The sequence below is a fragment of the Cucurbita pepo genome, chromosome 2, assembly GCF_057944985.1.
Source record: "Cucurbita pepo subsp. pepo isolate OVF chromosome 2, ASM5794498v1, whole genome shotgun sequence".
Classification (NCBI taxonomy): Eukaryota; Viridiplantae; Streptophyta; class Magnoliopsida; order Cucurbitales; family Cucurbitaceae; genus Cucurbita; species Cucurbita pepo.
This window is the reverse complement of record NC_141799.1, coordinates 1,594,609-1,621,685: the sequence shown is the minus strand read 5'-3', so window position 1 is coordinate 1,621,685 and position 27,077 is coordinate 1,594,609. Positions and strand designations below refer to the sequence as shown.

Below are 27,077 nucleotides of genomic sequence, written 5' to 3'. Positions count from 1 at the left end.
CTCACATCTTTTATATTCAATACTTGAGGATTCTATGGGTTTGACTAAGTTAAAGGCATAACTCTAATACCAGTTATGAATCACAAAGATATAAAAAAATTTATCATAAAAATCCTAAATAAAAATAAAAAGTTGCCAAACCAATAAATGAATGCCACGTAAGAATTTGAAAAGGCTAAATATAAAATAATAAAATATCATAAAAATCCTTTATCCTAAAATAATAAGAAAAATTAATACTTTCTGTTTTCTTATTTATTTGAGAATTAATAATTAGAAACTTTTGAGAAAAGGATATAAATAAGGATAAAAGAGATTTTAATTAAAAATAAATAAATAAATGAATAAAGTGGTTCGGAAAAGGAAATACAAGGGCTTATTTATGGTTTTGTTTGTTTCAGTCATAAAATTATTTGATAATTAACCCTAAAATCCACTCCGAAGGAGGAAATAAAGCTTGTCCCCATCGTAAAATCGCAGTTTCGTGCGAATTACAGAGAAGAAACAGTAGGACAGGAACAGCCGTCTAATTTGTACGCACTCACCGATTCTGCTTCTGTGTTCGACGATTTGATCGTTCAAACCAGCCCTAATAATCTCTTCTTCTTGTTCTTCGATTCTTATCTTAGTTTTGGATTTCTCTCATTGGCGGTATTTGTTTGAGCTTCAGTTGTGTGCTGAATTCATCCATGAGAAGCTATAGGATTAACGACGAATCTTGGATCAACGGCGGGGCTGCTTAGATGCACGTCTCTGGAGTAACGTTGGATCTCAATTGGTTCCTGCAATTGATATTGACTGTGTTTTTTATTATCTTTGGATTGCTGTACTTGGTGAAGAATACGGCCTCTAAATACTTTGAGGTCGACGCGAATTTCGAGGCTTCCGGCGGCGGAGGAACGGCGGGAAAAGGAGACTGTAACTCAATGTCCGGCGGCGCTGCTTCCATGGCCGATGCCGTGTGCGTCGTCTGTGGCAACAAGGGCTCGAAGAAGTGCTCGCGATGTAAAGCCGTTCGATACTGGTGAGTGGTAATCCTTTTGGTTTCAAACATTAAATCAATTGCATTGGCCATTCCTGTTCAGTTAATCATTTAACCTTTTTTATATTCGGTTTCTATTTGTTTGGAGATAGTGGGCAAGTTAGGCTACAGCAACCCTTTTTCGGCTATAATTGTCTTAACCCACTTTCCTTTTCTTCTTCTTCTAAGCTTTCTCGTTATCCTCTTTATATGGTAACAGTGTACTTGATCTGTTCATATATAGATCCCATTTTCTTCTTATTTTTCTGAATTGTTCAATATTATGACAATTAAGGGGCTTGAATTGACTTTAAATGTTTGATTATTGTAGCAATTTAAATGCCCATGGTTATGTTTGTGTGATTTATGGACTGTTTCGGCGAGTTTTTCATGTATTTGCTGTTCTTATATTTGTTTTGATGAATCTTTTTCGTTCTTAAAATCGTTTCGAATATAGTTCACCAACATGTCAACAAGTTCATTGGAAATCTGGCCACAAGACAGAGTGCAAGAATTTGCAAGAATGTAGGAATACAAATGATTGTGAATCTGCAAATAACCACAGGGATTCCAAAGCTTCTACGATAGCGAGCAAAAATTTATCGGCCATTGCGCTAATACCTTCTCATAGGGCCTCGAAACCTATCAAGCAACCGAAAGATGTATGTTATCTTCGTCTTTAGGCTAAATTTATGATGTGTTTGACTTCCACTTCGAGTGTAATTTTAATAATATCATAGCTCTAATGAAGTTCATCTTTATATTTGGATGAATCAGATTCTTTTTCCCTATGATGGATTTGTGAACCTCTTCTACTGGGATAAGTATGAGCTTCATCCTTGTGGACTCTTAAATTGTGGCAACAGGTTAGTATTCACTTATTGGAGTTAGATTCTATCTTTTCGATCCGTAGTTTTAGAAGAGGGAAAACGTAACTCGTCCTATTTCTTGCAGTTGCTTTGCCAATGTGGTTCTACAGTGTCTATCCTTCACAAGACCACTTTTTGCTTTCCTTATGGAGAAAGGGCACAGAAATGAATGTAAACGCCGTTTGACGTTTTTCCTTTTCTCGCCACCCTTTGGGCCTTCGTCCTCGTGTCCATAATTTAGCATTCTCTTTTATTCAGGTGTACGTGATGATTGGTGTTTCTTTTGTGAATTTCAAACACATGTTGAAAGAGCTTGTCGGAGTTCTCAACCCTTTTCACCCAATAATATTATCCATCGGTTGCCTAATCTCGGTGGAAATCTTGGTTATGGAAGGCAGGAAGATGCCCATGAGTTCATGAGGTATTTGTCTTTGTTTCGTAGTACGATATCTCTTGCTAACCATGTAGGGAAACATGCACTCTTCTTTGTAAGTTTAGTTAATTGTTCGATAATCTAATCGCTGACTTCTGTTTTACAGATTTGCTATTGATAGAATGCAACTTGCGTGCCTCGATGAGTTTGGTGGAGAGAAAGCTGTTCGTGCTCATTCCAGAGAGACGACCATTATACAACACATTTTTGGTGGCCAACTTCAGTCCCAGGTAATGCATTTACGTCGGTGCTACTATTTAGGTTCACTTTGAACCTTTTTTAACTTCTCCGTTTTATGTTGGCTACACTTTGGAAGAAGAATCCATTGATCGTTTGAACTAAGCCATGTTTAAAATTGTAAAACGACATATATTGAGATTTTGTCACTATCCGCCACGTGGAGCGATGTTTTTTCACCCTGAGCTTTGCGTGAGCTTTTATGTTACGCCCTGCTTTCTTTATAGTGTTTATATTTAGAGAATTCAATTGTTGTGTTTCGTTTTACGTACGGACTGGTGAAAGTATGATCAATTTTGATACTTCAGGTGGTATGTACAAACTGCAACATTGTCTCCAACCAGCATGAAAGTATGATGGATTTGACTGTTGAAATTCATGGGGATGCTGCATCATTGGAGGAGTGCCTTGATCAATTCACTAAAGTTGAGTGGCTGCATGGGGATAATATGTACAAATGTGATGGGTATGCGGCTCTTCTCTCTCTCTCTCTCTCTCTCTCTCTCTCTCTCTCTCTCTCTAGTAACAGGGTTTAACTGGGTTACATGAAGGCAAAGAGCCGCATACCTAACAAAACTATTTACATGAGGGCGAAGACCGCTCTTTTGATCGTTTTCAACTGGGTTTTCTGACTTATTAGTAATTGCATTTTCTTGGGGTTTGGTTTCCAATATGATGTTTGAATTTTGAGTCAGATCTTAAACTAATATTGTAACAGCCCAAGCCCACCACCAGCAGATATTGCCCTCTTTGGGCTAACCCCTTCCAGACTTCTCCTTAAAGTTTTAAAACGTGTCCACTAGGGAGAGGTTTTCGCACCCTTATAAAGATTGCTTCGTTTTCCTCTCCAACCTATGTTGGATCTCACAAATATACTTATCTAAGCTTGTGCGGGTGAAGGAAGAAACTCATCATATATTCTGTAGTTCTTGTCACAATGAAGAATATGTTAGGTCACCAATAATAATCTTAACTCATTGTTTATTTCCCCCACCAAACTAACCAGACTGTGAATTTTGTCATTATTTTTCATGTCATCCCCTACTTGTATATGATATGGATATTTTGTGTTTGTAGGTGCAATGGCTATGTGAAGGCGTCAAAACGTCTCATGATTAAACAGGCTCCTAATATTCTTACAATTGCCTTAAAAAGATTTCAGGTTGGATACCTTCTTTCATGTCTGATTTGGTCCTTAAGATTAAGAATCAGAGTATTTGGGTTAAATGTTGCATGGCCACCTTGAATGATAGAACCTTAAGTTAATGGATTGTGTCAATTGACATGCATTCATCCAGAAATTACTTTTTCTTCCCCACTCTCTCCTTTTCTCTAGTACAAAAGAATTAGTTTTAGAACGGAAACAAAAACCGAGTGAGGTGAGGACACCGGAGAAAGAACTTCAGCGACGCTAAAAAGGCTTCTCAGCTAGTCGATAACGAAAGAACAAGTTATTCACACAATGCTCTGTTGTTGGAAGTTCAAAGAGAGATGCATTATATATCATCGCACTTCTGATTAAACGCACCGTGTTTTCTTTATGAAAATTTCCCCCTTCCCTTGAGCTTCTGTTGGAACAATTTTGCAGAGTGGGAGGTTTGGGAAACTCAACAAGAAAGTAACATTTCCAGAGACTTTAGACCTTAGTCCATATATGAGTGAAGCGGGAGATCGTGCAGATGTGTACAGGCTTTATGCAGTAATTGTTCACGTCGATATGCTGAATGCTTCGTTTTTCGGTCATTATATCTGCTACGTTAAGGACTTTGTTGGAAATTGGTACAGGATCGATGATTGTAAGGTTAGTCCCTTTCTCTCTTTCTACTTGTACACAACAAATGCTTGTTTGCACTGCACAAATATTAATACTAATGAATTTGTATCTATACTCTGTTACGCACATAAACACGTAACCATTCGAGATTATATCTTCGTGTGCCTGTTATCGTTGCTGGAATTATATTTTAAATTTGATTTCATTGTTGCCCACATGCTGTATGTCTGCCAAAATATTGTGGTTTCTGTTCAAATTGCCAACACCTGTACTTGAAGGAATTCCTGGTTAGGGTAGGCAAATTATTTGCACCTGTTAAATTTTTTTATACGAGATGCCGGGCAATGCTTAGTTGACCTAGACGTGTGAATATGAGCTACTAATCTTACGAGGCACTAAGTGAAATTAATATCCAACAGCCCAAGCCCACCGTTAGCAGATATTGTCCTCTTTGTACTTTCCCTTTCAGATTTCCCCTCAAAGTTTTTAAAACACGTCTGCTAGGGAGAGGTTTCCACACTCTTATAAAGAATGCTTCGTTTTCCTCCCCAATCGACGTGGGATCTCACATTGTAATCCTCATTATTTACAAATCTTATACCTTTGGTTACTGGAACTGGATAATGGTGGCATTGTGAGTCCTCGTCGTTGAAGCTGGAGTTTATTCAATCTATAGTTCTGTTTTGAACTCTGACTCCATCTGGAATGTATCCTTGTTTTGTGTTCAACACCATATGGAGGATTTGAATCCCTAACTTCGAGGATGATGAGTATATATGTCTTAATTAGTTCAATCATGCTCAGGTTGGTAGGGTGTATCTTGTTGATGTAATGCACGAGCTTTGATACTGGTTCTTTTGTATCGTTTAACATCTCATCAGAATATATTATATGTCGTCCGAGCCTAATATATTTTAACTTTCTTGGATGCCACTTACGTTCAGGTTTTTAAAGTTGATTTAGACGAGGTGCTATCTCAGGGAGCTTACATGCTTTTGTACTCTAGGTATATTTCTCTCTTCAGGATTGAGTTATTGTTTCATGGACTTTGCATATGGGTGAAAAATAATATATAAGCTCTCACATGAACTCTCTTGTTCATCATGTTCTTGATGGAGTAGGCATGTCTAACCATCCCATTTACTGATTTTTTTTGCAGAGTTCGCCCGCGATCTTCAAGCCTTCAAACCGTTGAATCTATGGGGAACGGTCAGCTACAAAAAGAGAACGTAGAAACGGATTTTTGCGTGAATGGGCGAGTTGAAAGTGCTGAACTAGAAACTGCGAATGGCGTTTGTTCGTCTGATTCCGAGTCGACAAATGGTTTGATGCATTCTGATAATTTTTCCAGGTCCCCTGACATTCAGCCACAAACCATGCGACTCTCTTATGAAGATATGGGTGGAGATACACTTGAGTTACCTACTTCGAATGGGGTTACTCGTAGGTCAGCTTTCGGAGTAACCGCTCAAGCTGTAAGGGATACGGTTAGTGACGTCGGAACAAGTCGATCTGTTCCAACGGATATTTAGAGTTCTCCTTTATTGTTGAATAACAAACCTTTGATCCTAGTCACTCAACTATTCCTATGGAGGTTTCTGGATGTTTCTGTGACAACGTCGGAACTGCAAGATTCGATTCAGAAGATACAGATACGGTTACGAGTTCTTCTAGTACAAGACGTCAATGTTCGTGTCAAGGCAATACATGGAGATGAAACTGTTCTTCCTCTCTTGGACCAAACCAGTAAACAACTGGCTGCAAATAATCAAAATATAACCATTCATTCAACGAGACATCTGCAGCTGAAACACACAAGATAAATCTGGGATCGCTCTGTCTCGGCTATAAGTTCGAAGATGCAAGCGGAACGACCCGAGTTGATGGGCGATGTTAAGTCGTAGAGATTGTCTCGCTGCCACCGCTCGCTCATTCATGTCTCCCAATCACCCAGACATCCTTAAAATGAGGTTTGAGCTGGGATTTTTTTTCTGAGGTTTCAGTATTAGCAGAGATCTCGGCGTCAATTACACAATGTGAAAGCCTGTAAACATACCAAAGTATGGATTCCCAAAATTCTTATGCAATAGGATTAGTTCTTAATAGATTATTTGGATAACTTGTTTTAGAGTTCAATAGAGATTAGGTTCTTAGTTTTTTCTTACAGAAATTTAAACTCATTTCTAATGAGAATGATCTCTCTTTTCTCCCTTCCCTCGTTCTATAGCCTTCGTAACTTGTTAGTTTCACGTTGATTAGTGAATGTTAGATGAACACGACTCTCCAAAATGGTATGATATTGTCCACTTTGAGCATAAGCTCAAAGCAAAGCCATAAGAGTTTATGCTCAAAGTCGACAATATCATACCATTGTGGAGAGTCGTGTTCATCTAATATGGTATCAGAACCATGCCCTAAACGTGCAGTAGATTGGTAAATCCTCAAATGTCGAACAAAGGACTCCGAAAGAAAAGGAGTCGAGCCTCCTCAAAGGCATAGTAAAAAATGACTAACACTCTAAAAGAAAAAGGAGTTGAGCCTCGATTAAGGGGAGGCATACTTTGTTCGAGGGGTGGTGTTGGATGATGAAAGTCCCACATCGGCTAATTTAGGGAATGATCACGTGTTTATAATCAAGGAATACTCTCTCCATGCTGGATAATATCATACCATTGTGGAGAACTGTGTTTATCTAACGGTGAAAAGATTATGGACATTCAGTCTTAATTTGAGCATAGTTCGATAGACAACGTACAAAATACCATCTTACAAGTTAGATCATGCACGTTTGCTTTCGTTGACTTATCCTATCCAATGCTCATTTCCAACAAATTTGACAAAAAACCTAATACATTCTCAACGAACCAAACTGAATAAGATCGGTTGACAAAACAACTCGAACAATTCTCTTTTCAATTTTTTTTCCGATTTCAACTCGCACCCACGAAGACCCTAAGATAAGTAGTGACATAAAATTCCAAAAGAAGAACTTTAGAATATAGAATAATGATACACGAGGGAAAGGGAAAGGGAAAGGAAAAGAGAAAGGGAAAGGGAAAGGGAAGAGGGGGGGCCAAGCCAAAGCAGCCGAAGGCGCTGAAGGTGGGTTGACAAGCGGAGTGTGTAAAAGTAGTACATAGGACTGAGCGTAGGGGGCATCCAAATCTCTGCTTTTCTTCTCTTTTGTTTCCATACCAATATGCCAATGCCATCAAACTTACTCCCAATTTACGGCTTTTTCTTTTTAAATATTTTTAGAATTACAATATTACCCTTTACATTTCGTTTCAAACTTCAAATTTATGGAAATGTTGAATCAAAAGCCAACGTGATAAAACACGAAGATATCTCAATTTTTTTAAAAATTACAATATTAACCTTGTCATTTTATTTGAAACTAAAAACGCACCATAATGTTTAGATTGAAAATCAACTTGACAAAACTCAATTCTTATTAAAATTAAAATGTTATCATTTACATTTCATTCAGAACTAAAAAACCCATAAGATCGTTAGATCGAAAACATTATTTTAGATATTAATCTTTTATTTTATCCTAAAGACGTCTTGAAATGTTTATTTAAAGTCTAAAACTAATATTAATAGATTTTTTTCTTTACTTTTTTTTTATTACAAAAGTAGAGTTATTTTTTTTTTATGTACAAAGTTTGAGGCTAATTTAGAGAATAATCATGAGTTTATAATCAAGAATACTATCTCTCGAATGAAGCTTTTTGGGGAAGTCCAGAGAGCTAATACTTAAAGTGGACAATATCATATCGAGGGTCCTATTCATTTAACAGGAATTAGGCAGCTCTATCGACACTTGGATCGCTCGTGGCCTTAAACGAGGAGAAGGTTATGTCAAAGCAAAGGCAAATAAATAAGTCGTCTGCTTTTTTGGCTGTCAAAATGTCAGCAACAAACAAACATATCCAAACCAAACAAAACGCCCCCAACAATTTATAATATAATCCTTTTTTTTCTTTATTTTTTTAAAAATAAAAAATAAAAAATAAAAAATGTATTTTAAAAAATGGGGTTGTCTTTGAAAAAAACTACCCTTTCTCTTACTTTGAGGCACAGACAGAGAGAAGGTTAAAGTAGAGAGAGAATGCAGAGTCACATGTGGGAAGGCATGGATTTTGTTTCTTACTTTCAACCCAAAATAATAATAATAATAATAAAATAATATATTTATTTTATAATTTTATCAAGAATATATGTTTAAAATTTTAATAAAATTTATTTGAAAATTTAACCTCGGGATCATTACAATGGTATCAGAGCCAGACACCAGACGATATGTCAGCTTTCTCGTTGTTCCCCGAAGGGGGTAGACATGAGGCGGTGTGCCAGTAAGGACGCTGGCCCCAAAGTGGAGTGGACTTGGGGGTGATCCCACAACGATTGAAGGAAGGAAAGAGTGCGGGTCTCGATGGGGAGTGAATTGTGATGTCCCACATTGGTTGGAGAGTAGAACAAACCACCATTTAGAAGGGTGTGGAACCTTTCCCGAGAAGATGCGTCTTAAAGCTTTGAGGAGAAATACGAAAGGGAAAGTCCAAAGAGGACAATGTCTACTGGCTGTTTGTGGATATGATGCGTTACATTTACTATTTTTAATTTATAATTATTAAATTTTAAAATAAGAGATATTGAATTCATATTTCAGTCCTCATTTATTAAATTTTGAGAATTTAATTATTAGTAAGAAATTATTTAGTATTAAGTTTTTGTAAAAAAATAATCAAATATTTGTAATAAAAATAAAAATAAAATAATATAGTCTATAAAAAATTATATATTAGTAATAATAGTAACAATTTGTTCACTAGTAAAACGACAACAGAAATAATAAAATCAAATTAAAAAAAAAAAAGAAAAAAAAAAGTCACGGATTTATATGGGGACTCTCCACTTCTTCCTATTTATGGCCTAAACGTAAATTTACAAATAGATCCCCACTTTTCTCATAGATTTTTGTTCAAAAAGGTCAAAATAATAATTATTTGAAATTACAAAAATTTTAAAAAATCAAATAAAATTTCATGTATAGTAGAACATCAAAATTTTTATTTTATTTTTTAAATTCTAAATCTTTTTTAATAAATTAATCACATATTATATCTAAATTTAAAAATGTATTCATAAACTAAGGGACAATTTTATAATTTTATGAATTTATAGCATACCAACTTAAAAGTTCAAAAAAAGGTTAAATTTATATTAAAATAATACAATGAAATATTTTTAAATTTTAATACAATAGTCAAAATAATAATAAAGATGTCGAGCAAAATTATGGTTTAGGAACTATGTCTCTCCAGAAGGGTAGGATGTTGTTCACTTTTAATTAGCCTTCCCTTAACAAAGTACACCATAGAATTATAAGAGATTTTCCTGAAATCTCATTTTCGGGAGTTCTCGAACAAAATACACTTTTGTTTGATACTTTAGTCACCTTTGAGGTAACTCCACTTTCGAGGCTCACAGTTCGTCATGGTTGAGTTAAGAGCATAATTTTAATAACCACGTTAGGAATTACGACCATACACAATGATATGATATTGTTTACTAAACTCTCGTGATTTTACTTTTGGTTTCCCAAAAACAACCTCAAACTAATGTAAATATATTCATTATTTTATAAATTCATAACCATCCTCTTAATCAGTGGACATGAGTGTTGGATGATGAAAGTCCCATATTGGCTAATTTAGGGAATGATCATCGTACGTTTATAATCGAAGAATACTCTCTCCATTTCTAAGGGCAGCTACTCCTGGGCTTTCGCCCCAGAACAACAACTCAACTACCTACTTGGAATGGACGGACCAGATGAATACTCCACGGGGCCCTACTTGATGGGTTGAGCCGACCTCCAACTGATGATTTATAATCAAATAATATTCTCTCCATTTCTACTGTCATTGGGCCTTTGCCCAAGAACAACAGCCCAACTACCTACTTGGAATGGACGGACTAGATGAATACTCCACGGGGGCCCTACCTGTTGGGCTAAGCCAACCTCCAACCATTGTGTCACAATCACACTCTTGATGGCATCTCGAGCCTCTGGCCTCGGTTTAAGAGAAGGTTTTAGAAAACGAGAGCAGAAAGAGATTTTTGAAAGAGACGTTATATAAGCAAGTAAGAGAGTAACATCAACGGTTCGGTTCGGGACCTCCAACCATTGTGGAGAGTCGTGAACAACCGTTCAGGACCTCCAACTAAGAGAGTAACAACAACGGTTCGGTTCGAGACCTTTAGCCATTGAGGAGAGTCGTGAACAACGGTTCAGGACCTCCAACCATTGCAGAGAATCGTGTTAATCTAACCGTGAGACTCCTTGTGTCAATCTTACTAAAAAATATTATAATTACAAAAAAAAAAAAAAAAACATAGGAAACGAATCCAAAGCCAAGAACAGCGATGAACAAGAGTCAACTCAGCTTCTGTCGTCCCTTTTACTTTATTTATTTATTTTCTTTTGTATTTACAAAGTAATTAAGAATCGTATTCCGTTGTGTATTCTTTTGACATTTCTTTATATTATTTATTTGGTTCCTTCTTCTATCCGCTCGTGTATTCGCCTCCGCCCCTCTTCCTCCTCTCTGTAACAAAGTGTCAACGCCTACAAAAGCCTCTACCCTCGAACCTTCCCTCTCTTCTTCCTCCATACTTTCACCATTCCCCTTTTCTCATTTTTCTCCTCCCCTCCTATGCTTCCTCCCTTTTACTTTCACCATTTTCAGCCCTCCAAATCCCATTTATAAGCCCCCTACACTCTCCACTTCACTCAGTCCCTCTCAACTTCCGCCCCATCGCTTCGCCCGCCTCTTGCCCAGGTGCATTATCTGATTTCTCTTCTTTTCATTTCGTCTTCTTTCTCCCTCTGTTGATTTCTTCTCATTCTGTTTCCATTTGCTTTGTTTTTACGCTGACTGTGAATTTTGGTTATGTGGATTCTTTTGGGAGTGTTCGATTATCGGGTCTTAGGGTTTGAGATCCGCTCGGCGGCGGGATTTTTACTTGGTTTCTTTGATTCGTGGATTTAATCAGATTTCTGCTGTTGTATTTCTGGATTCTGGTGCTTTAATTTGTGGAGTGATTTGGTTTCGAGTTTTTTGTTGTTTTGTTCATGAGTTTCTTTCCAGATTTGGCTCGATCCATTCATAAGGGTTTACTTCTTCTCACGGATTTGATTTGAGATCCTTATTTTGGGGCTATTGTGATTGATTGAAACCGATAGATTTGTGTTTCTTTAGATAATTCGGCTAATGGAGCTTGGTGATGCTTATGGTGATTTGGGCGTGGAGATGACTCGGAAGAGAAAGAGAGATGATGAAGGAAACCTGTTGAGCAGCTTCTCTTTGGATGATCTCAATCAAGACATTCTCGAACGGGTGCTGTCGAGGCTACCGACCTCGGCATTCTTTCGCCTTTCTTCAGTGTGCAAAAGATGGAAATCGGTTGCAGCTTCTTCGAGTTTCAAGTATGCGTGCTCCGACGTTTCTGCACGCGATCCCTGGTTTTTCATGGTCGATCCACATCTCGATCGCTCGATTGTTTTCGACTCGACTGAGAAAAGTTGGAAGAAACTTAACTATCCACACGTCCTTCAGAGTCGTCATCATAACTTGATGCCGGTTGCAGCCTCTGGTGGTTTGATCTGTTTTCGCAATTCGTCGGGCAACTTTATTGTGTCGAATCCTTTAACAGGCTCATGTAGTGAACTTCCTCCTGTGGAACTTGACCAGAAAAATCAATATCTTCATGCCATTGTCATGAGCTCGGACCGTGACGGTTGCAAGGGCTCTTACAAGCTTATACTGGTCCATGGCCAACTTCCAAAGCTCCGGTTCAAAGTCTACCGTTCGACCACTGGTTGTTGGGACGACAATGTTACCTTGAGTAGAAAAGTTGACGATTCTATCGAGTTCAACTTCAATGATGATACTGTTGTGTACTTCCTCAGTAGAACAGGAAATGTAGTGTCTACAAACATGCAGAGAAGCCCATCGAAGCAGTACTCGTCGGTCATTGTGAACAAGAACGGGGAGGATCTCATCTACTTCATTAGCTCGTCCGGGACTATCATGGCTTGTAATCTCAACAAGCGATGCTTCGTGGAGTACCCCAGGCTCTTGCCTGTCTTTTCGGAGTACTCCATCGACGTAGTCGAATGTCGAGGTGAGATGCTAGTTGTTATGTTATCTGAGTTTCTTGAAACTGCAAGCCTTAGAGTTTGGAGATACGACGAGGATGCTCGAACTTGGCATCAAATTGCAGCATTGCCTCCTGCAATGTCGCACGAATGGTATGGCAAGAAGATCGACATTAACTGCGTTGGAGCTGGCGATCAGATACTCATATGCATGAACTCTAACGAACTTTATACGTATCTACTATGCGATCTCGTCAAGAATCAGTGGACCGAATTGCCCAAATGCAACATGAACGGTGAAGCTGTGGAGTTCATGTCTGCCTTTTCGTTCGAGCCTAGGATCGAGGCTCGTGTATGACACGAGAAGAAGATAACATCATTAACTCCAACTCGTTATTATTAATTTTTTCGAAAAAAAAAAAAACAAATTGTTCTGTAAGCTTTCCTATTTGTTTCTGAATTCTTTGTTGATGGAATTCAAGAAGGTGAGAATAGAAGGAGAGAGAGAGAGAGAGAGAGAGAGAGAGAGAGAGGCTTCTGTAGATTCTTTTTTAATAACCTGCTGGTTAATATCCTAATAGTATGTCATTTTTACTGTTGAATTCTGTAACTTTCTTTTGATTTTTCAGTAGATGAAGGCTGTTATTACAGAGAAGGTAAATAATGCTTTACTTTTTTGTTGTGAAAAATTACCTGTTCAGTTGAGAAGTTACCTCAACTTTGCTGAGAATCTGCTTTTGAGTTACTCAGTTGTGAACTTTCATTCAATACAATAGCTGAATTGCAGCATAAGGTTGTACCTTTACTTTGAAAAGCGTGCAACATGAACAGGAAATCTCTGTATTGTTATCTTTGTCAACAACCTCTCAACAACCTTTCTTCCCTACAATTAGTTCTAAGTTCATCAAAATGAGTATTAGGGTAAATAACGTCCGAAAAGTTGGGAGTTAGTGTGACGTTTGTCACGGTCATACTTGTCCAAGACATGCTGCCTATGGCCGTGTGCAGATGTCTTAGTCATGCTTGTTCAAGACGTATTGTCCATGGTTGCATGTTCGTTCAAAACTCATTTTACTTGCTTTCATGTATAGTTAAGTTCTTACTATTAATGTTGTGTTAGTACGGGGTGTTCGGCCACGTCTACACCTACTAGAGCGAAAATGTCAATTCTTCCCATTCGGGTTATATGCTATCAAAACTGTGTGTAACAACCCAAGCCCACTAGCAGATATTGTTCTCTTTGGACTTACAGTCAATGCACATAAAGTAACCTAAATTCTCGAGATATCAAAATCAATTTTAATATATTTTTGTTGGCCAACCAATAACATACTCCGAAAACAATTTAGAACTATTTTTGAAACATCGGGCCTAAATATGTCAATTTTGAAATTATACTCGGAAAATAAAAAGAAGTTAATAATTGGTTGCATATATTACAAAAAGGTAGCAAATTTAGGGAAAAACTTGCTTTACATATTGAAGTTCAAATTAAATTTGATAAATCTTAAAATTTAAATGATCTCGAGCTCATAAAGTAATATATATATATTAAAAAAGAGGAGAGAAAATTGAAACCCTAAATTCTAATAATATCATAACAAAGCAAAGGATAATTGAATATATTCATCGCTACGGATACATCCACGTGTGGGATCTGGCGGTTGCAGATCGTCAACATTGTAGCGTCGGCCAGGTCGGATTCGTGCTTTTGATTGCCCCTTCGTCAAGAAATTCTCCGATTCATAGAGATTTCGAGTTATAAATTCGCAAAGAGGAGAAAATTTGTTATCAGAAGAGGACGAAGAAATGGAATCGGAGGATTCATTGATATCAAGATTGGAGGAACTGCAAAAAGACTTGAGGAAGAAACAGAGATTCGAGGAAGCAGTTTCCACCACTATATCTCTTCTTCAAGATTGCTATCCTACTGCTTCTCCTTCTCTACGCAAATCGGTCCTTCATCTTTCCCCTCTTTTTATTAAAGTTTGTTGTCGTTCGATAGTTCTTGATCTCTCGTTCATTCGAATGTTCCATTTCGTGTGAAATTGTCTCGTGTTGTTATTGTTCTTGTGGAATTTGTAATTTTCGTGAAATCTTGTTGGTTTCTACTAGTACGGTGATTTATCATTTCGTTTGATTCTTAATTTTGTCTGTGGAGTTGAATTGTTGATATGTTAATGTTTGATGACAGTTCTATTCCGTAATTTGCCGAGTTGCTACAGTATTGAAGACAAGATATACGGCCCCAGGGTTTTGGTGTTCTGGTCTCAAGCTTTTTGAGGTTTCTTTGAGTCTGGTCTCTGATCCTTCTGAGAAACAACAATTACAGGCTAACATAGCTCATGCCAAGGAAATTCTGCACCAAATTGACAATCCATCTTCAACGTCACAACGTACTTCAAATGGAGGTACTGGTTTAGACACACTTTTTTTGTTAAATTGGTTGGCTATTTGTTCAAATGTAAGAATTGAAATGTTCTTATGATGATTCAGGCTATCTTTTCGAGGGCCATCTCACTGTTGATCCGGAGCCACCCCAGCCCCAGTGGCTGGTGCAATCGAACCTCTTGACAGCCGCTGCAGCTACGCTATTTAACGCTGAATCTTCTCAAGCTCCGGTTGACAACAACAACAATTCCGAGAATACTACTGATTTCCTTCAAGCGGTTATTGAAAATCTAGAGAACGCTGTAGATGGGGTAATGTTTATTTCAAGTCTCTCATGATTTCGTTCCTTAGGGCCTTTTTTCAAGTAAGCAACTGACCTTTCATTGAGTAAAATGAAGGGAAAACGAAACCATTCTAAAAAACAAGCCTAACAAAAAAGGTAGTCCAAGAACTACATACAGAAAGAAGCTTAAGTTTCTTTCTTTTTGTTTAGCAGTGATATTATAGTATGAAATATTGACTTAAACCTCAACAATGCCTTTTCTTCCCCAATTGCTAGGAATAATTCATGTGTTGGGTTTTATAAATCAAATTAATATCCACACTCATGTATGTGAAGAAGGGAGAGTTTAAAATGTAAAGAAAAGATTCAATGGTGACTTCTAGATTCGATGGTGATTACTATGCTACTTTATCATATCGTACTCATAGCAAGTTTATTGTTTTCGTAATTGAGAGAAAATGAAGGATGTGCATTGGATCAGTATCTTGGTTCAAATGTGTATGAGTTGATTCCTGTTAGGGGTGTACGGTCCGAGTTGGGTTGGGTTGAGGGATTTTTTTGGACCAACCCAAAAGTTGAGTTTGGGTTGTCGGGTCAATGTACACCCCTAATTGTTGTTACCATTTCCATAAGATGTTGCACACTTTGTGGATATCCATATAGATTGGATAGTTCGATTTGTTGTGTCTTGGCTTGTGGGATTCTGGTGGTGCTTGTTGCTAATGCTGTTGTTTCAAATGCTTAAACCATTTGAGTACCTGCATTATAACATATTTGTTCTGTCTATTTAGTTCATGGATTTGGAAACGGTTAGCGGACCTCCGAAAGTTCCTCCTGCAAGTAAAGAAGTCGTCGAGAAACTTCCTGTAATTACTATAACAGAGGAAGTTCTTGCCAAGCTAGGAAGAGATGTACAATGTGCCATTTGCAGGGAAAACTTGGCTGTTGATGACAAGATGCAGGAATTGCCTTGCAAGCACACATTCCACCCACCTTGTTTGAAGCCATGGCTGGTAATATGCTAACTTATTGATCTCTCTATATGCTTAAAGCCCATTCTTTCTTAGTTTAAGCTCTCCCTGTGCTAATTGATTATAGGATGAACATAACTCTTGCCCGATCTGTCGACACGAATTGCCCACCGACGACCATAAATATGAGAGCTGGAAGGAGCGAGAGAAGGAGGCAGAAGAAGAGAGAAAAGGAGCTGCAAATGCTGTTCGTGGCGGCGAGTATATGTATATTTGAATGCCATTGCATTTTCTTACTATCAGGTAGTCAATTACTAAGTGACGTCTAATAAGGCTATTTCATATGTGATTTCTTTGAGACGATATTGGAGCTTCAATTTTTAGCTAGTCTTCTATAGTTGAAACCACATATAATAGCTTATCACCTCTGCATCTGTCACTAGGATGTTACACTATATATGGTTCTGTTGATTAGATGATATGGCTCTGTTTACTATCGCACCGATGCAAACTACTACCCGCCTTTGTTAAAGGTTTGGTCAGAGTACTAATGTGAGATCCCACATTGATTGGGGAGGAGAATGAAATATTTCTTATAAGGGTGTGGAAACCTCTCTTTAGTAGATGTGTTTTAAAACTGTGAGGTTGATGACAATATGTAACGGACCAAACTAGACCAGTATCAGAGCTAGACACTGGGCAGTGTACCAGTGAGGACATTGACCCCGGTGAAAGTGAGGTGAATTGTGAGATCCCATATTGTTTGGAGAGGACAACGAACCTTATAAGGGTGTGGAAATCCGATGTGTTTTAAAATTGTGAGATTGACGTCAATGCGTAACGAGTCAAAACGAACAATATCTGCTAGTGGTGAACTTGGACTGTTACAATTAAAATTCGAGTTTATGAGAACAATATCTAATAGAAAAGGTATATAGACTTGCAAGGGCAAGTGATATTGGGGTTTGTGCTTTACATGAGACATGAGCGAGTTTGATTGACTTGCTATGTGATATGTCGTTAAATTCTACCGAAACGAGTGCGCCCTTTAAAATGAGGGATCGATGACTGTTTCGTGGGACACAAAAGCATTAGTAATAATAATATCTCTAGCATTGTATTTAAAATATTTTAGGCAGAAGTTTATATTGTTAATCTGAGCATGTTAGCATCAAATTCTTATCTCGAAGCTCTTATGGGTAAAAATAATATCATAATTTACTTTATTAGAAATAACCTCCAAAATGAATTAATTTTAAAACTTTGAAAAGTAATTTATCTTTAAATGGATAATTTTGATTAAATATATTATGATTTACGTTAATATTAGCGACGTAAGCACAATTTAGTGAGTAAACACATTGCTTACCCACCATAAAATTGGAGTTAAAACTCGCAAAAGGATTTATATTCTTTTTAAGTAAATATTTTTATTCAAATATTTAAAAACTACAATAATTTTAAATTAAAAATAATAAAATATCCAACTGCCTTTGGGGCCAAATAAATTTGTGCGGTTCAATTCAGAAAATTTTCTATCCCGCTCTAAGGGCGTCGTGGCCGAATCATTAGCATAAACATGGCTTCGTTCTTTTAAGCATTGTAATCGCCACAGAACTTTGGTCTGTACTTCCATTAGCGTCGGAATCGCATTCCCACGCAAAATATGGAAACATCCGTCGCCTCCGCCGCCGGCGCCACCATTTTGTCGTCCTCTTCTGCCGTCTTTGGCCGCCGATATCGACGGATTCTCCTATCCAACAAATATAACAGACGCAAATATACTCTCAAGAGAGGAATTGAAGATTGTTTTCCCCTTTCCACTGAATTTTCAGGTCGAACTGCTACACTGGTATCGGGAACTTCACTTGTTTCTATGAAGACGATGATCTCGAATGGATATGTCGGCAGAGGAAGCAGTAGAAATTCAAATATCAACAAGATTTACAAGCGATTGGAATCTTGTTTGGTGGTACCGCCGCCAAAAGGTAAGCTACCTCGCGCTATCATCAAGTTCCTCGGCGGCGCTTTCATCGGAGCTATTCCTGAAGTTACATACAGGTTTTTTCCCTTCCATTCCTCCATCGTTTTGCTTATTTTACTTCTTCTTCTTCTTTTGCCCTTTTCTGTGTTGTTTACTGTTCCGACTTTCTATTTTGGTGCAGCTACTTAATCGAGCTTTTGGCAAAGGAAGGGTTTCTGATAATCTCAGTCCCTTACAATGTGACTTTCGATCATGCTGATGCTACGAGACAAGTCTTTGAGAGATTTCATGCTTGTTTGGACACCATTTTAGCTTCCGGATTGCCCGATGAAGATATTTCATCTGCTCAACTCGTTAATCTTCCTCTATTTTCTGTGGGACATAGGTGAGTCAACTCGTGACTATTCGTCCTCATTACCATAGATAGAAACGCTGAGGTAATTTCGTTTTTATTCTTTAATGGTAGCAATGGCGCTCTTCTTCAAGTACTCACAGGGAGCTATTTCGCTGAAAAGATACCGAAGGTTTGGCTTGCTTTTCTTCTGGTTTTGGTTATTTAGTTTGCTTGTGGAAATGGAGTGGGACACAACTGACAAGCTAATCACTATCACTTTGGTATCTGTGATTATCAATTTCTATGGTTGTGTGACATAATATTCTCATTGTGGAAGGCTAATGCTATAATCTCCTTCAACAACAGGCCAGCAACAGAGGCTGTTCCTTACTTTGAGCAGGTAAATTTGGCATAGATCATTGTTTATCTTTTGTTGGATTTCATGGTTTCTTTGCTGGCCCATGCATGCTCCAAAGGATAACACATTTTCACTTCTGAGAGTGACCTTTTTATGGAAAATATACCAAATTCATCAAAATGAAGCTTCTGAACATTGTTTTTATCTATGAATTTCTTTGTTTTATTATCTACTTTTTATAAATATTTCAAATTTTTAGTCAAGTTTTGAAAACTAAAAAAAAAGTAGTTTAAAAACTTATTTTTGTATTTGGAATCTAACTAAAAGTTCAAATATTTTCTTGATAAAAATTAAAGCAATGGTGAGAAAACAAACACAAATTTCAAAAACAAAAATCCAAATGGTTATCCAGTTGTACTTACCTTAAAAGGTGTTTTTTTAGATTGTACACGAAGATGGATTACAAAAACTTGAGTAATTGAGTTAACCTATGTTTTGTAGGATTATGATTTACAATAGTTGGTATGTAGTTGAAAATGTAAGTTTTATAAGTTTGAGTTTATATAACTGGACATCGTGTAGCATGTGGGATTAGCAAATCCGTAATGTGCATTAGGCAGATCCACCAAAATGTAGCTCTAGATTACACAAATCTAAGCTGTGAGCCAAATACATTTTTCTTTCTGGTAGAATCAAATTTGTTCCCTCTGCAGTAGGAATGAACAAGGAGTGGAACAGTGTATAAAAGTAATGCTTGCACAATTTTGTTGATAATCTTGTTGTCTCTTCGTCCTGGGGACCTTTGCTTTTCTTAAAATTGTAGTAAACGTTTGATGCAATGATCTGATTTAGGACTTTTATAAACTTTTCAGATTTTTCTAGTTTCTTTCTATCTATGGAACCTGATAATACTTATGATTTTAATGATTGATCATGGTCTGGAAATTGAAGCATAGCATTTCGAGGAAGTATAGGTGTGTTATAGGGAGTATGGACTGATATTTGATTTTTTTATTTTATTTTATTTTCTCATGTCTATTTCCTTGAACTAATTGAATTTTCACTTTTAAAATGATACTTCATGTATTTGTACATGTATGCTGTTGCTTGATCCAAAGGTAGAATGTAGCGATCTTTCACTTCTAGATTTCTGAGCAAGATTCATTTGCATGTTGCACGGTAAATTTTGGTTTTCTTGAAGATTAAAATGGGATGGTGGGGTGGGGTGGGGGGGATTGCATAGACCATGTCATAATCCATAATCAGAGCTAATTTAGTTTGTTCTTGGTTTCTTTCATGTATTGGGCATGCCATTGAGGTAGACATCAAAGAGAACTGTGCATGTCATGAGCTACTTTGTTCTAATTGATTGAAATGCTTGTCTATACAGTTGGGCCCTTTAACCAGTCAGATGATGCCAGTTGTACAAGCTTCGCCAGTTTACTCAATAGCTAGGAGTGTCTCAGGTACCATCTCTTCTCAGCTTATGCTTTTTTCGTATGCTTATCTTGTACTGTAGTTAGGAATTTGCATCCTTAATCAGGAACTTTGTTTGCCTTCCATGCTTAGATAAGATCCTCTTTGTAGCCACGGTACCAAGTATTTTGGAGAGGAAAACGAAGCATTCTTTACAAGGGTGTGGAAACCTTTCCTTAGCAGACACATTTTAAAACCTTGAGAGAAAGTTCAGAAGGGAAAGCCCAAAGAGGACAATATCTGATAGCGGTGGACTTGGGTTTGAGCTTGGGCTGTTACATATCGTATGAAAATCTTCATCCGATAGTTGAAGGAGGACATGTAATAATTTGAAAGGACTGACCACCCCAATTATTTTGTGATACCATCTATTACTCTTTTAAGTTGCTATATTCGAACTTACTGTTTCAGCAATCAAGTTTAATTGCTTAGTTTTGAGCCTTCAAAGGGATTTAATACCTTGCAGTGCTATATGAACTTCCCATTGATTCTGACTAGAGCATATGCCCATGTTGATAAAGCAGTATTGGATTAATCGTCATGGTTGAATACAAAAATATATTGAAGATTCTGACTGGAGCTTGTTCTCACTACTTCATGCCGATTCACATCTACCCTTGTTGTTTTAATTATTACTTGCAGCCTGTGACCAACGCATATAAATGTATTCTTGATCGTTGATATGTTTATGTTACTAAAACTTTTGTTTATCCTTGTTCATATGCAGAGGATGCATGGAAGATGTTGCTTGATGCTGCTGGAGCTATTGTTCCTGACAGAGATCTAGAAGTCTTGAACTCTCTGACCAAATTTGTTGATCAGTTACCCTCAGTAGTAAACCAGGTAATTGTGCAATTCATTAAAAGTTCCATTTCCTAATGATGAAAAAGAAGCCGGATTTTAGAAAATGAGATGATTATGAAATGGGGGTTTAGAAATTGAGTGATCTGTTTTTGATTGCATAAACTATGCTCTATTTCATTAGATGACAGAAGGGGTATCAGAGTTCAAGCCAACTCCATCTGAGAATCGAGATTGCTTCAAGTGTTCTTACAATGTCCAACACACACTCCTGGTATGGTAGCTCTCAAATTTGGATTGTTGAGTACATATATGCTTCTCGTTTGTCTGATACGTTCTTTCGTTTCAGGTGAAGTTCAGTTCAGACATGATTGATGAGACAGATCTACTCGAAGAAACTCTGAAACCACGCGTCGAATCTATTAACGGCACGATCGAGAAAATCCAGTTAACCGGTAACCACCTCACACCATGCATACAGGTACACTTTCATCACTCATTCTTCGGTTATTGTTTTGAAGTTTTTGGCATTGTAACATCTTTGAGAGCTGCCAGCAATCAGATTTATGCAATTCAAAACCACAAGCCAGCTAAATAAGCACTTAATTTCTCTAAATATTTCACTAAGAACACTTCCGTAAAGCCCTTGCTAATCAACCTCATATAATCCCACTCAACCTTTTAAATTGATGCATCATACTTTGGATCTCGTTTATGTCATAATATATTTATCTACGGATGGACTTGTGAATCAAATTAAGATTTGTTTGCAATGATTTTTCGAATGCTTATGAAAATCATTCCAAACCGGACTTAGTTAGTAACTTGTTATTAAAGATATTATGAACCACGGACCCTCCATAATAGTATGATTATTGTCTACTTTGAGCATAAACTCTCGTGGCTTTGGTTTTAGTTTCTCAAAAAGGCCTCATACCAATGGGAGATGTATTCCTTACCTATAAACCTATGATCAACCCCTTAATTATCCGATGTAAGACTCCTCTCCCAACAAAAGAATGTTGTAAAGATTAAAGTAGTTTACACGAAACCAATAGTTTATGCTTGTAGTAGGAGGGAAGAAGTAAGCAAAACCAAAAGAAAGATTAAGCAACCGAAAAAGGAATTTAGTTGAAGTTTTTTGTTCTAGATTGTAAGGGGATTTCTGAAGATGTGGTTGTTTTATTGTGACCAGGAGCCAAAGTGGGAGGTAGGTAAGTTGTACACTCCTGCAGATGCGGTTGCGCAGGCCCTTAAATCTGTATCCTTGAATGAAACAAAAGAGGTTGCTAAAACCTTAACCAACTGGTTTCGACGTTTTGATGAAGCCTAATTCTAACTCATATTTATATTCCTCATATGAATGTGAATGTTTCTGTGAACATTTTGTCCCTATGAATGAATTAATTTTTGTTAGTTTAAAAGACAAATAGATCTGATCCATTAGAGAGCTCCAATTACAGTGCTACAAATCCAGTGGAGGCCCCATATTCTCTGAGTAAGACGTTTGAATTCTATTTAATTTTCAATATTCATCTATATCATCCAATTGTAACTAAATTTTTTACTCTATAGTTGGGTGTTGGGTGTTGGGTGTTGGGTGGGTCACTTTTTATTAAAACTTTAATTTAACTGAACTATATACTCAAATAAATGTTTTTAGAGGCGTATGTAACGCCCCAGATCTACTGCTTGCTAGAAGATATTGTCTTCTTTGGGCTTTCCCTTTCGGCTTAAAAACACATCTATCAGGGAAAGGTTTACACACCTTTATAAATGGTGGTTTGTTCTCCTTCCCAACCAATGTGGACATCACAATCCACTCCCCTTCGGGGCCCAATGTTCTCGCTGGCACTCTTTCCTTCCTCCAATTGGGATTGCCCCTAAATTCACCCCCCTTTGGGCCCCAGCGTTCTTACTGGCACACTACCTCGTGTCTACCCCCCTTTGGGGAACAGCGAGAAAGCTGGCACATCGTCCGGTGTCTGGCTTTGATACCATTTGTAACGCCCCAGATCTACTGCTAGCAGATATTGTTCTCTTTAGCTTTTCCCTTTCGGGCTTCCCCTCAAGCTTTAAAACGCATCTCTTAGGGGGAAGGTTTTCACACCCTTATAAACGGTGGTTTGTTCTCCTCCTCATCTCCTCCTCAACCAATGTTGGACATCACAAAGTGTGAGATTCCACATCGGTTGGAGAGAGAACGAAACATTACTATAGATTCCACATCGGTTGGAGAGAGAACGAAACATTACTATAAGGGTGTGTAAACCTCTCTCTAACGGACCTGTTTTAAAACTGAGGTTGATGGTGATGAGGTTGATGGTGATTTGTAACAGGTGAAAGTAGATAATATAGCTAGAGTGGATATCTATTAGCTGTTGGACTTAGGTTTGGAATGCAACTCTAACCAAATTTTTAATTAAATAAAATAAGACAAAATAATTAACCCTCTCTCTCTCTATATATGTATATATATATAGACCAAAACTTCTATTTATATTTCATTACTGTAATGTAATATTTATTTAGGGTTAAATTATAAATTTTGTCTTTAAATTTTTTTAATTAAAAAATTATGTAGTAATTGGGGAGAAATAACGTGGAGGGTTAGTCGTGCCTTAGAAACAAAGCGAGCGTAACTGTTTTCATTTGTTATATATAAAAGGAAAAATAAAAGTAGAGCGAATGGAAGCGAGGGCGAGAGAAGACACGACACAGCGAGAGGGCGGTGAAGAATATGGGAGAGCGGTGGGGGAGATGAGTATGAGATGATCCAATCATTTGTTTCCTTTTTGTCTCTCTCATGAATTATTAATGGATTGATGATTCTGCTATTCTTTTCCATTCCTGTGTGGTTCTGTTCTCTCAGTTCGATATTTCTTCCAGTTGCATTGCACCTCTGACTGTGCCGATGCGGCGCCCATGGATTTTTGGAAAATGTGGCTGCTCTCTCTCTCTCTCTCTCTCTCTCTGCCTCTTGCCTTTACCTCCATCTGAAGAGCCTTCTGATCGCCCTATGACCATGACGTCGTCCATTGCGGCAAAATCTGGTTCCGATACAAGGCACGTTTCCTTTCCTTACATCATCCTAATTCTCTCTCTTTTTTCTTTCTATGCCTTTTTATTTCGATTGACTCTTCTGATAAATGTAGGACTAACATTACTTATACCTGTTGTTTTCTTATTTGGCCCTAAATTTCGTGTTGAAATTATGCGCATCGTCGTTTTTAGTTCTATTTTTATTCAGAATTGTGCACGGTTTCAGTTGAAGTCGGTTTAGGGCTTTATTTATTTATTTATGTATAAATAAGTAAAATATTCATAAAGAACTTTCAAAAGCCTCAAACGCTCACAATTGAAGAATAGTTTTAAACTTTTTTTTTTTTTTTTTTTTTTTTGAAAAAGTCAAATCATAAATTTAGTCGGTGGAGTCTAAATTTATATTTAAAATTACATTCAAATCCTACCAATTTTTACTCTCTTGGAATAATGGTTTTAACGAAGAACAATTCCTCTTGGAATTTAATGAATTTATGTGCTGATGTTAGCGAGTCAAAACATACATTGGTTCTTCTTTCGTAGGCAAGTTTGATTATTATTTTTCTATGGAACTTTCACTCGCAGTCAAATGATTTGACTGTCACCTAGCCCGTGGATAATTGATGAACGATATGGACTTATGTGCTACGAGTCCCGAAGAATAATTCTTCTTTTTTACTTTTTATTAGAAAAAAGTAAATTATGTTCCCTAGCCATTTCTAGCCATTTCTATCGTCAATAGAAATAATATTTTTATTTATGTTCTTTAAAAAAATTAGAAATAGATCTTGTTATTTAAAAACTTACCTGTTAGAAACCTTTATAGAAAATGAGTAACAGAGATTTAAGCTTAGCTTTTAAGTATATATTTTCGATTATGAAATTAGAGTTTGAAAAAGATTTGAGCCAGTCTGATACATTTAAAGAATATGGATAATCTCGAGGCAAGAAATTTATATCTTTCTTCTTGTTCATGAGTCGGTCCACTATGATCAAGATCCATACTCCCTTTTTTGGAAGCATAAAAAAAATCTCCAAAATTACAAGAAAGACGAGACTACAACCACTACTTGCTGAGTAGTAAAACGCATTCTTCCTTGACTTGACTTGACTTGACTTTCCTAGTTGCCCGACTCCTCTTCAAACCCAAAAACCTTAAATGACCTCGATAAACTAAAAAAAGATTAATGAAAATTGAGAAATAGAAAACAGAGAATAGTAAACAACAAAGTTGTTAAACGACTCCCCAATATTTCCAAACCTGAAAATTTCTAAAACCAGTGACGATGAAAGCATGGTAAAAAGAAGAAACAATGAAAAGATGTAGTTAGCCGAATAAGTAAAAGTAGAAAAGAGGTCGAAGGCATAGGGTACCCTACTTGTATGGCCGCCTTATAGGACTTGTTTTGGAACAACTCGAGGCGTAGGGTAATCGTGGCAGACAGAATTTAAAACCCACCATTCTCCCCCAACTGATCTTCAATCCTCATCTCTACACCCTTTTTTTATCAGAGAAAAAAAGCAATATATGAACACTAAAGAGCAACCTCTAAATCTAAAACCAAACCACCAATGAACTCTACAGACCAACTCTGCAACTTTGAAGCTACTAAAATCCCACAGCCACAGCCACAGCCACAGCCACATGGAGAACGTAAGAAACAGGTTAGAAGGAGACGCCAAAGCCGAAGGCTTTATAAGCAAATGCCTCTGAATATGGCTGAAGCTAGAAGAGAGATTGTAACTGCACTCAAGCTTCATAGAGCAGCAACAAAAGAAGCTAAAGAACAGCAACAAAAACAGGACCAACAGATTAAACATTCACTTCCTGTGTACCCTCATCAATTCACCCCTTGTTTTGAACCTGAAAGAAGAATGAAATCCAGGAGAAATCCCAGGATATACCCTGATTGCTCATTTTATTTCGAAAATGGGTCTGATTTTATTGCTCCTCCACCTGTTGCACAGAGTCTCCATTTAGATATCCCTATACAAACCTTAGGTCTGAATCCCAATTTTGAGGATACTAGTTCAGTTGTTTGCAACAACAACAACAACAACAACAACCATTCATTTTATTCACTTTCATTCTTGCCCCCATCTTCATATATTTGTCCCACATTTGATTATGCTGCTACTACTCATCAGGAAGTTCCCAAATCAATTTCATTATCAGAGGAAGAAAGGAGGTTGATGGCTTCTGATTTGTTTTGGTCCAATAATTTCCCAACTGGAGAGAGTGAAAAGGAGATTCATGGGGCAGTGGAGGAGGAGGAAGAGGAGGAGGCTATGATGGCTGAGATCAGGTCTATGGAAGAGAAGCCTTTGGAGATTGATGGTCAGACTCACTGTACTTTTGAGAATGTTCCAACTGGACAGAGTGAAGAAGCCATGGAATTTCCAGATTGGTTGAGTATCAATGATGACTTTTTGCAGCAGCGTTCCAATTATCAGTTCTCGGATGAGGATTACCTTCAAGATCCTGACCTATCTTGGTACGAATTTAGCTTCCCTTAATCCAAAAGAAATTCAAATTTCAAACCCCAATGGAAAAAATATACATTTAGGAGGTCGTTTTATGTCTTAACGGTTCTAGTGTGTCCTTTATTTCTTCCCCCCTTTTTTGGGTGTTTGCATTTTGGATTAATTTACTAATTTTTTTTTCCCATTTCAATACATATTTGCATTTTGCAGCATGGACATTGGGGAGATTGAAGATGTGGATGGAGATTGGTTAGCATGATTGTTGGGTTTTTATCTCATACCATGCTCTTTAATAATATGAGAAAACGAATGAAGCATCTTTTTTCCCCAAACGTGATTCCCTCCCCCTACATACTTTGATCAATATTTTTGCTTATAAACTTCTAGTAATTCATCGCATGCTTTCTGATCCAATTCAACCTCTAATATATATATATATATATAGATGG

The 27,077-nt window shown here is 37.2% G+C and overlaps 5 protein-coding genes across 5 annotated transcripts; all 5 read left to right on the top strand.

Moving 5' to 3' along the window:
* Nucleotides 1-406: 406 nt before the first annotated feature.
* On the top strand, nt 407-6,545 carry LOC111788136 (ubiquitin carboxyl-terminal hydrolase 18). The gene is made up of 11 exons (XM_023668355.2): nt 407-1,024; nt 1,479-1,683; nt 1,799-1,887; nt 1,976-2,061; nt 2,149-2,311; nt 2,430-2,553; nt 2,869-3,026; nt 3,638-3,722; nt 4,149-4,361; nt 5,279-5,340; nt 5,494-6,545. Exons 1-11 carry the CDS (start codon nt 744-746, stop codon nt 5,864-5,866), a joined length of 1,839 nt encoding a protein of 612 aa, XP_023524123.1. The 5' UTR covers nt 407-743; the 3' UTR covers nt 5,867-6,545.
* A 4,367-nt stretch (nt 6,546-10,912) lies between these two features.
* LOC111788195 (F-box only protein 13) lies at nt 10,913-13,106 on the top strand. Its single transcript, XM_023668461.2, has 2 exons — nt 10,913-11,185; nt 11,606-13,106. Exon 2 carries the CDS (start codon nt 11,618-11,620, stop codon nt 12,860-12,862), a length of 1,245 nt encoding a protein of 414 aa, XP_023524229.1. The 5' UTR covers nt 10,913-11,185; nt 11,606-11,617; the 3' UTR covers nt 12,863-13,106.
* A 1,024-nt stretch (nt 13,107-14,130) lies between these two features.
* AIP2 (RING/U-box superfamily protein) lies at nt 14,131-16,623 on the top strand. Its single transcript, XM_023668548.2, has 5 exons — nt 14,131-14,460; nt 14,699-14,915; nt 15,001-15,206; nt 15,970-16,191; nt 16,277-16,623. The coding sequence occupies exons 1-5, from the start codon at nt 14,314-14,316 to the stop codon at nt 16,424-16,426; spliced, it is 942 nt and encodes a 313-aa protein (XP_023524316.2). The 5' UTR covers nt 14,131-14,313; the 3' UTR covers nt 16,427-16,623.
* Nucleotides 16,624-17,675: 1,052 nt separating this feature from the next.
* Nucleotides 17,676-22,518, top strand: LOC111788191 (initiation factor 4F subunit (DUF1350)). Its single transcript, XM_023668452.2, has 9 exons — nt 17,676-18,210; nt 18,315-18,518; nt 18,600-18,657; nt 18,805-18,867; nt 20,216-20,291; nt 21,029-21,144; nt 21,287-21,376; nt 21,452-21,583; nt 22,298-22,518. The coding sequence occupies exons 1-9, from the start codon at nt 17,816-17,818 to the stop codon at nt 22,433-22,435; spliced, it is 1,272 nt and encodes a 423-aa protein (XP_023524220.2). The 5' UTR covers nt 17,676-17,815; the 3' UTR covers nt 22,436-22,518.
* A 2,373-nt stretch (nt 22,519-24,891) lies between these two features.
* LOC111788333 (protein AAL-toxin resistant 7) lies at nt 24,892-27,042 on the top strand. The gene is made up of 2 exons (XM_087121274.1): nt 24,892-26,639; nt 26,839-27,042. Exons 1-2 carry the CDS (start codon nt 25,717-25,719, stop codon nt 26,885-26,887), a joined length of 972 nt encoding a protein of 323 aa, XP_086977400.1. The 5' UTR covers nt 24,892-25,716; the 3' UTR covers nt 26,888-27,042.
* The last annotated feature ends 35 nt before the right edge of the window (nt 27,043-27,077 follow it).